Raw genomic sequence first — 11,021 nt, 5'->3', positions numbered from 1 at the left:
GGTTATAAATTTAAAAAATTCAAGCAATGATAGTGAATTTAACTACTTGAAGCTTAATTTTGATTGAAATGGTAATCGACGAATACTAGTTTTAGTACTCCACGGATTTGGTGTGAAATAATTATAGAAAATGTGATTTTTTCTGTGACTAAATAAGAAAAATGATTTTACTATATAATTTTCAATAGTTGAGTAATCAATTAATTTGAGTAAAGAACATCTAAAATAGTACCAATACTACAGTAGAACTAATTCTCTAGTCTGCTCTTGCTACATTGGTCTCAAACAAAAATATTTCAATATTGATTTTCAAAACAAATAATTGCATATAAAACATTTGATTTCCAAGAGAACCGTCCTTATGACGGAGGAGTTAGGCAGGACTCCAACCAGTATATAAATTGGCATAAAACATATTGATGCTAGATCAATTGTACAAAAGTCTTAATCCATACCCTTGAACCTTTTCCTCAATAACATGATTGAGTTTCTCACTCATCTCTATAGTGAAGTAATTCTTCCAATCTCCAACTTCACCTCGACGAAAGTACGCTTTGTTTTCCTCTCCAGTTGACAATTTTCCATTCTTGTTGACCTCCAAATTGCTCAAATTCTCAAAGCTACACATGTTTAGTATTTCATCCACCACTCCACAATTTTCTTCCTCTATAGAAAATGGACATTCCAAGAATTCAGCTAAGCGTTTAAGCTGAATCTTGGGTTGCTCTTTGATTTCTTCATACATCAAAAAAAGCACTTTGTTAGGCTTTTCTATGCTTTCTTTCCAATAATCCAACACGTGACTCCAAAATGGACCATAAGCGCTCACACCCTTACAAAATAGATCAAACATTTCTCCAATAGAATTGGTATCTGTGTAATCAAGTCTTATACTATTTGTGAAATGCCACATAGAAATAAAAGTGTCCCTAGGATTCCTACATAAGTAAACAAGTTTGGTTCTTGAATTATGGATACATTTTGGCAATGAAGCATAGGGCAAATGAGTTGACAAGAGTCTAGGTGAAGTGAAGGATGAAAAATCAAGGACTTGTCCATCAGCATAGAGTTTAATCTCCAAGAACGGAACAAGATCATGAGGGTTCTTGATAAATAAACGGTGATTTTGTTTTGAAAAAGGATATTTTATTCGACTCACTAGAGCAAATAAAAGCGATTTTAACCAAGTGGTTCCTGATTTAGGGATTGTAACAAGGATGATATCACTCTCTTGAGCTTGAAATAGTTGTTGACATGCAATCACATTTTGAAGTAATTTTGGTGATGTCCAAAAACCTTGATAATTGTAGATATGTGATGCAAGCCATCCTCTTTCTTTTGGTAGGGTAGAGATCAATTTCTTACACTCTTCACTTAGTCCATCCTCTTGTAAATATTTTGGAGGAGGTGGTGGAGAAGTTTGAGATGTTGTCATGGTTTTGAGGATTGAGTGTTTTCTTTTAGTTTGTGTGATCAAGGTTTGCTCATGAGGGTATATATAGAGGAGTTTATGTTACAAACATTGAAACCATAAAATGATTTTTACGCTAATTATGAATTTTAACCTATCTCGTGTAGTTTATTGTCCTTCGATTTCTGCGATTATCTGTTGTTTCTTGTGCTTCGATTATCGTATTCATTTGTGGTAGTTACTGCTACTTTTTTCAGATAGCTTTATCATGTTTTTTAAACTATTTTGCCATGACTTTTTATACTGCTTTAAATTGCATGTCCTTATGTTGAAGGTCTACCGGAAACAACCGCTCTATCTCCCAAGGTAGGAGTAAGATCTGCATACACTCTACCCTCCTCAGACTCCACTTTGTGAGATTTCACTTGGTATGTTGTTGTCGTATGAATTTTAACCTATAAAAGTAGATTAATTATCATTTTTACCAGATTATCAATTAATATTTATCATAAGATATTTACCTATAATTACGCAATAAGTAACTTCTCTCCGTGAGTCGGGGGTCTATCAAAAATAGCATCTTTCCACCATAAGGTAAGGATAAGGTACACGCATACGCTCTACTCTTCTCACACCCCACTTGGTGGGATTATATTGGATATATTGTTAGTGTACACAATAAGTAACTTGATTACAAAGGTATTTATTATACCATCAATACATAAAATATAATGATGGCTAGAGAGGAATATTCATGAAGGCTAAAGAGGAATGTTCATTCACATGTCTGATAATGGATAGTTTAATCATTTGTGTATGACTTTATTATAAAGAGGAGCAGTATTTTCCACTTTACTTTTTTTGCACATGACAGTGACTATATAAACAAGATGAGGCCAGTACTGATCTTAACTTTCCTAGGTTATTAAAGTTACACATGTTTCCTCCGATTTACTTTATGGATTCAAATATACAAGAGAGGGCTAGGGATGGGCATAAATTATCGAAAACCGAACCGAGAATTTCGGTAATTTGGTATTCGGTACGGTATTCGGGAATAAAATTTCAAAATTATGGTATTCGGGTTCGGGATCGGTAAGAGACATTAGTACCGTTTGGTATTCGGTAATTTCCCGAATACCGAATTATTCACTCTAGTGTTTACTATATTTCTGTACTTCTGGTTGTAACCTTGTGTTGTCCTCCATTTGAATGATTTTCATATCTAGTTGCTGTGAAGATCTTTATCTTTTCTCCTCCCGTCCTACCCTTCTTTTCACTTTGTTTTCCCCTCGTTTTGTCCCGGCCGTGCTTCTTCAATTTGAATATAAAAGTACGTTTCTGTAGTAGAATATGCTTCGTCGTTGAATTTCAAATATGCTGGAATGTAAAGAGTTGTTTAGAAGTATACAAATCTGTTTCAATTATATTGTACCTCAACTTTTGTATACTTTGTTTCCTTAAATGGTAAATCCCGAATACCGTATCGAAATTTACCGAACCGAAGTTTGATTTACCGAACCGAACGTTTTCGGTTTAGTATTTGGTATCTACTGTCAATTACCAAATTTCAAATTACCGAACCCGAATACCGAACCGAATACCGAACGCCCACCCCTAGAGAGGGCTATATCAGATGTGCGGGACACACAACTGAAACAGAGAGGTCTTCTTTGACATCTCTGCTTTGAAATATGTCATGCTTGTGTCATTCTGATATACCGGTTTCTTCTACTTTGTGTCAATTTCTGATCGTCGTCCACCACCACTCATGTTTAAAAAAAAAAAAAAAAAGTGGATCACATACTAAAAAAATCAAGCAATATAAAAAAAATGGGGGTGGACCCTACCACCTCCAAACTCATGTAAAAAAAAAAAAGTGGACCCCATATTAAAAAAATCAAGCAATAAAAAAAAAAAAAGTGGAACCCATATTAAAAAAACATGCAATATAAAATTAAAAAAAAATGCACCCCATATTAAAAAATCAAACAATATTCATGTACTTTCCAAAGTATCCCCATTAAGTCAATAATAGTGGATTCATTGCCGCATGCGTATCAACCCATTAGTAGGAGCAAATGAAACCACCCCCAACTCATGTTTTAAAACTTTTAAAAAAAAAAAAAAAAAAAAGTGGACCCCACCACCTCCAAACTCATGTTAAAAAAAATTGGACCCCATATTAAAAAAATTAAGCAATATCCAAAAAAAAAAAGTGGACCCCATATTAAAAAACAAGCAATATCAAAAAAAAAAAAAAAACATGCACCCCATATTAAAAAATCAAACAATATTCATGTAATTCCCAAAGTATCCCCATTAAGTCAATAATGGTGGATTCATTGTCATATGCGTATCAACCCATTAGTGAGAGCAAATGAAATTATTGTACAGCAAAAAACGTAGACCCTATATTATTGCTTTTCTTCAAAAGGTTAAGTAGTCAAATAATACAATTTCCTTTCTTTTCTTATATTAGCCTAAGATCTAATGTAGATATTTAAGCATTGTATTTATATTCATATGTCATTTATTTGTTATGTTTACTTAAAATAAATATACTTAAAATATTTATATTTTAAAATAAGATAGAATTTAATTACTTTTTCATTTTTATTCTTACTCTAATAAATGTAAAAAGAGATTAATGTCGTAAAATAAAAAATAATATTAAATGGAGATCAAATAATAAATAAGGTAAATTAGTCAAATTATAATTCTAATTGACGTTTTCTTAAAAAAAAATGTGCAAAACACAACATGACAAGTTAAATGAGCTAAACCAATATTATTCACCAAAAATTAAAAAATAGTAGTTCTTCGTTTAATAGAAAATCAAATTTCTACTTTGTTTCATTTTAAACATGTAAAATTAATTTAATAATTTGAATTAGAATTATCCAAATCAAAATTTGATAAAAAATAATAAGTATTGTTTAGGTCCAATCTACATACATTAACAATAGAATATTTTACACCTTTAAATTAATCGAATTAAAATTCAAAGTATCAAAACGATGCTTAAATATTCTTATTGTTTTGTCTCAAAAGAGAAGAAAATAGTTTCCTTTTAATCAAGTCTTCTCTTTTAAAAAGTATTAATAAATTTTTGCAAACTTTATATTCGTAGCAAACACTAATATAATAAAGTTTTGGATACGGAGCACAAACTACAATGTTATATTAATCGTGTTTTGAACATAGTATATATATATATATATATTATCACCACCCAAACACAACTACATACATATAGATATACTATAATCTAAAGTGTTGTGCGCACGGGCATACACCATCTAGTTTATTTATAAACCAAGTATTACCCCCCTGTTCCTGCGCACGGGCATACGCCATCTAGTTTATTTATAAACTAAGTACTACTGCCTCTGTTCCAAAAAGATTGTCCTATTTTGATTTGGCATGTTCTTAAGAAATAAAGGAAGACTTTTGAAATGTGTGATCCAAAACAAGCCTTAGATATTTATGTGGCTGTAAATCATCTCATAAAGTTAAATTGTTTCTAAATATAGAAAGAGGACAATTTTTTTCGGACAGATTAAAAAGGAAAGGAGGACAATCTTTTTGAGACAGAAGGAGTACATAAGAGTTGATAACACTTAGGAGCTCGTTTGATTTAGTTTATAAGTTGCTAAAAACAGCTTATAAGCTGTTTTCAGCTTTTTTGAGTGTTTGACTGGCCAGCTTATAAGCCATTTTTTTGCTTAAAATAAGCCCAAAAAAATGAATTGGCCCGTTTGGACGGCCTTAAAAAAAGCATCTTATAACTTTTTTTTTTTTTTTTGGCTTATAAGCTGTTTTCAACTTATAAGCTGCTTTTTTTAAGCCCATCCAAACAGGCTCTAGGTTACCAACCTTTGCTAAATTATTACGACTTTCAGCATATCCTTAAATGACTTTCTTTTTTGGCCCTGCGCCCCCGCCCCCCCCCCCCCCCCCCCCCCCTTTTATAATTTTTTTTTTCCTTGCGTTTCTCATTCTTTCCCTTTTTAATTTACCTACGTTTGGGAAACTAGACTTCCAATTTGGGAATCTTCCAAGAAATGGAACTTCTAAACATAATTCATTTTTTGGTTTAGTTCTAAATATAATCCGTTTTTAGTTTTAGTTTGTTTAGATTTAGCTCTAAACATAATCCCTCAAATGGCTTTCAGCATAAAAACGTTTTCCAACAACTAATAATCAACTTTTGGTTTTAGTTCATTAGTAATAATACAAATATACTTTATTATTTTGTACGGTTTATATAGCGTTATTTTGTTCTTTCTATCAATATTGTTTGCAAATTTTCATCTTATATTTGAAAATTACCTATATATTAATTCGTGTGTTGGAAGTTTTAGATAAATATCAAAAAAATTATTATATGTAGACTCTTTGAGTACTCTATTTAAAATAGTTGAAAATATTAATAGAGTAAAAACATACTTTCAACGGATAACCAAATTAATTTTAGGTAATGGCATAGGTACGAGGACGTATCACTTGCAGACACTAGCTAAAAGATTTAAAAATCACACATTCAAGATTTATACTTCTACAATACTAAATAAAGGTTATTTTATATTAACAATTCAAAATTCATAAAAATATTCTTAATTAAAATTATTATGACTTTGTAATTCCTCACACATTTTAGTAAACTAGTTTCTCGACACGTGCGTTGCACGTATATGCCAAATCATATAGTGCATTATTTTATAATAATACCAATATAGCTTTGAGTAAATAGTTATACATAAAATACTGTACTTGCAATGCAGGGCTTACGACAAAAGGTTATATCATACAAATAGCTAAATATTACACTACCAAGTATGGTCCAAAAATGAAAAATGAGCATAGTTTGCTTGAGAAATATTATTATGCACTTCCTCCTAAGTGCTCAAACATCTTAAACATGAAAAATCATTACCAACATCATTTACATCAATGTAAATGCATAACTGAAGATTAACTTTCCTAGATGCCTATTATTTAAGAAGAGTTTTTCTGTGTGAGAAACCGGGTCAAAGATGATCTATAGGCACTAATCAATATAATTGTGGGCCTTGCGAGTTGTCTTACATTATATAAGGTTAGTGATACACTCTTTCAATACTTTGGGATCAATAACCTGAATCTCATAATGAAAATTTTCTTTGCACATCAAGCTCTCTTTTAAATACCCTTTTGGAGGTGACATAAAGCATGCAATCTTGCACAAAAACGATAGGCTGCTGAGACCAAAGGAAATGATACGCCCAAATTACACCTTTAATATCAGGAGTAAGCGGTCGTTGTCAAATATAGAACCCAACGAGGTTGGGGTCGAATCCCACAGAGAATACAATGAAGAAATATACTTATCAAGTGTAACACTCGACTATTAGTCTATATTTCAAGGGAGAGGGGAATATAATAGTAGTCGGGTTGTTGTTTGTTCATTAAAGACTAAGAGTGGTTATAAGATGTAAACTATTGGTAAATGGGACCAAGGTTGTGGTTCCAATGGAAAGTAATGCGCTTGGGTATCAATTCAACTTATTCATATGCCTAGATGTATTAAACCAAGGGTCACGTGAATCTTGCTAAAAGTCTTCCAACCAAATTAGCAAATTTCATCCTAAGCTTTTCCAAGCCCTAGAATGTTTTATATGAGAATACTCATTTAGCCTCAACTAGCTTTCCTATTCCTAACTCAAGCTATTAGATGTATTTAATGACCCAAATTGTTGCTATTAACTCTTTTCCTAACCTCTACTTTCTTTTCCAAGCAAAGTAATGGTAATAAGGCACAAGTAATGTTGTACACCATCACAAGACATTAAAGCATGAAAAATTAATAGAAAACACCATTAGCATATGAATGAAGTATAAATATGAAACCCAATCACATAACTAACACATTTGGTCCCACAACCTTAGCCAAAGAGTTTAGCCACTAATATTCATTAAAAGTAAAGCAATAGTAAAAAGTGTATTCATTAAGCTTAAAAAAGTATTGAATGGAGAAGATGGCAAGAGTGAAAGAATCTCTTAAAAGCTCCACCAAACAATAATAAATGAGCTCCACAAAAAGACAACTTAAAATCTCTAGAATAATGAGTCCAAAACCCTAGAAAATCTATTTATAGACTTTCCAAAACGGGAATAATTTCCGGACAAAAATACCCCTGTGCATCTGATGCGAATCGTACTTGGTGTCGCATGTGCAACCTGCGAGTCGCAGGTTGCACCCAAAGCTTCGCAGATACTGCATCTTCGAGCAGCTGTGGTGCAGCATCTGCTGCATCAAGTGCGACTCGCATGCACCACATGCGACTCGCATGCACCACATGCGACTCGCATGCGGTGCTTGCATGTGCTGCACCACTATCTTCAGTTTTGGCCATCTCTATCATCAGAAGCTGCAGCACCTGCGACTCGCATGCATGCGACATGCGACTCGCAAGTGATGTTTTAGTTCACTTTAGCTGGTTTTTGCTTCATTTTGCCTCAAGTTACTTCCAACACTTGTTATTCTACAAATCAACACAAAAATACGAGAAACGATATCAAAAGTACTTGAGGATTCACAAAAGACTAAGCAGTTGGCATCGAATGCGCCGTAATTTCACGGCACATCAGAAACAAAAGGTGCGCACTAAAAGGTAATGTGGGGATAAAGATTAAATTGTTAATTTCACTTTTCTGAAGATGTTGGACTTGCACATCAACTCAAAAAAAAAATTATATTTGATACAATAGTAAATCTGTAAGTAAAGAATAAAAAAATTTCAAATAAAAATTTCTTCCAAACAAAAACCAAAATTTGAAAAAGCTTATTTTAATTAATAAACACCAAATTTTGTAAGCAAACGATTAACTAAAGCCCAATGGTAACTTCACTTATGAGTACAACCTCCCAATATATGTGATTAAAGGAGCCAAATTTTCTTAAAAGAGACAATGTAGAACAGCGTATGCACAAAACAATCCATCACCCATGTACTCATAATAAATAATAGGCTGAACCCATCGGGAGCCTCTTGAGATGGGCAGAATCTTTCACTTAGACACCTAAATTTAGAAGTGTTCCTATTAATCACTTAGACTACCCGAATTTTGTTCCAATTAGGCACTTTTGCTGAGATGGCAAAGTTTGTGTGATTAACTTAGAAAAAGCGCGTGAAAGGCTTAAATTTTGCAAGTTTTTAATTTTTACTTATTCTTCATCCTTCTCTCTCCTTCCAAGACTTCCTCCACCATCCACCACCATCCTGCCACCGTAACGCCACCACCATATAATCAATCTTCTCCTCTCCTATCATTTTTTACCGTGGAAAATTAAATCAATTAAGAATTTATGTATCACCAAAAAGTAAAGAAAGGACATGGGTTATTTAATAAAAAAAATTATATATCGCAAGGTCGGAAATTGGGTTAATTCCCCCGGCACAAATGGCGCCGATTCCACATCCACAGTCATGATTCATGAGATCTCAAAACAATTGGCCGGTCTAGTGTCTCATTAAGGTTCTGTTCAATCCTTTTCAGGGAATTTCTTTACACCAATTTTGATGCAAGACATGGGTTATCCAAAATAATTTTGTGTGTAAGATTATTGGTTGTAGCAAAAGAGGTCATGTCACTACTAAAAAACTGCCAAAAATCGACGGACAAAAAACCGACGGAAAACCGACGCAGACCGTCAGTTTTGTGTATTTCTAATATTTTTTTATTAAAAAACTGATGGCCAATGTCGGCTTTTTTTGCCAAATTTTGCGCTTATAATTCTGCCAAAATTTTTACACAAAAACCTACATGGGACTTCGGTTTTATTAAAAAAAAAAAAAATTAAATTTTTTAAAAAAATATATTAAATAATTTATAATTCATGTTGTTTTTTAAAATATTAAAAAACGAATATTTTTTTAAAGAAACCGACGGACTACGTTGGTTTTCTATTTTTTTTGTTTGGTCAAACTTGGGTCAAGAATATTAACAAAACCGACGGACTACGTCGTTTTGTCCGTCTGTTTTTTTAATAGAATTAGACCCAAATGGGTCTACTTTCTCATCCCCCCCTTTTCTCTTCTATTTCCAAAATAAAAAAAACCCTCACCACCCACGCCTACCAGACCCCACACGCTGCCACTAACCACCCACATGCTGCCGCCAACCACCCCGCCACCTGCGCAGCCCACCCCCGCCTACCTCAGCCCCCTTTTTAACTACTAAATTGAGGCTAGTTTCTTTCAAATTAGGGCTTTTAAAATTCTTTCAATTTTAGTTTTATTTGTAGATTTTAGGCCTAATGTTAGTCTAGTTAGCTTTGTTAAACATCATTTGTAATGTATTGATGTTGAATTTGTGAAAAAATGTAAACTTTATTTGACTAGTTTACTTTTCATTTTTTTTTTTGCTTGAGATTGTGCTATATTTTATGTTCATTGTCAATGTATTTGTGTTAGCTTAGTTATCATCGTTTGTAATATTATTGTAATGACTACGGTCGTTATTGAACTTCCCGCAGCCCGTATATGAAAACCCAGTGCATCGTCATAAATTTAGTCCCCGAGTGGGCTGTAGTGTAGTATTTACCCGTAATTTATTTTAGGCAGGAGTTTAAAAGTTGTGGGCCCAGAGCAGGTTTCCGCTGCAAGCACCATAACGAGCCCGCGGTAGCGGAGGTTAGTCTGTTGCAGCGGTATGCGCGGACCAGAATCCGCGTTTAAAGACTTATTTCGGGGTTTTTCCACTTTTATCACTCCTCTCCTAAGCCATCATTAGGGTATTTTCAGAGTAAAACACTTGGTGACTAGAGGGAGGAGGCTATCCAAACATCATTCGGGCCATCTTCCTTAAAGATTTCTCTATCACGATTTTCGGCTCCAAGACGTGATGGTAGATGCTCCATGAACGTTCGTGATAGCTTCTCGGCAATGAGATAGGCTATGGTTCTTTAGTTAGACTTTGATTAGTAAAGCGTGTATATGTTATAATATTGACGGGAGAAAGCATGATTAGGTCTTCGGACACGGAGTTCGGATAGTTATTGTTAGGTTAAGATGAATGCTGATTTCTGTGGGCCTCGTGTCATTAGTTAAATAAGGGAAAAAATAGTAGTTATGGTCTGTTATCAATCTAGTGGGAGGGTGATTATGTGAAATTATCAAGTTGGCTATGATAGAATCTTGTTGTACCATGGGCGGGGGTGACCTATTCTTAGATTGTAGGTGTCCGCATTAAGTATTCATGTCGTCATCATTACGTATTGAGCATGCGAGGATCGTCAATATTTACCTCCTTGTGGATTTCGGAGTGATTCCTTATACGTATTATGGATGAGTCGAATCTGACTCTGGGCATGGCTGTTGCATGATGTTGCGTATTCGTAATGTATGCGTCTACGTAGAGAATCCTTAATTGTTAGGAATGTGATTTCTTAAGTCCTGTTGTGATTCATGCTAGGGTGACCGTATCTTAATTTGTATACGATTCATATTTTGTGACTGATTTATTCATGTGATGAACTAATAGGAAAAGATAAAGAAAGAGTTTGTATATATCCTTCTTGTTGACTTGGAGTAATCTCTTATTCATGATTATCGATGAATTGATT

The 11,021-nt window shown here is 33.7% G+C and overlaps 1 protein-coding gene across 1 annotated transcript; it reads right to left on the bottom strand.

Annotated features, from left to right (window-relative positions):
* Positions 1–405: 405 nt before the first annotated feature.
* Positions 406–1,446, bottom strand: LOC132051143 (cytosolic sulfotransferase 12-like). Its single transcript, XM_059442413.1, has one exon. It carries the CDS (start codon positions 1,433–1,435, stop codon positions 428–430), a length of 1,008 nt encoding a protein of 335 aa, XP_059298396.1. The 5' UTR covers positions 1,436–1,446; the 3' UTR covers positions 406–427.
* Positions 1,447–11,021: the final 9,575 nt, after the last annotated feature.

Source organism: Lycium ferocissimum, chromosome 3, assembly GCF_029784015.1.
Source record: "Lycium ferocissimum isolate CSIRO_LF1 chromosome 3, AGI_CSIRO_Lferr_CH_V1, whole genome shotgun sequence".
NCBI lineage: Eukaryota > Viridiplantae > Streptophyta > Magnoliopsida > Solanales > Solanaceae > Lycium > Lycium ferocissimum.
Note: the sequence above shows the minus strand (reverse complement) of the source record. Positions and strands in the feature narration are given on the sequence as shown.

Excerpts from the sequence above, each read along its gene's own strand:
- LOC132051143 (XM_059442413.1), bottom strand. The coding sequence starts at position 1,435 with ATGACAACATCTCAAACTTCTCCACCACCTCCTCCAAAATATTTACAA.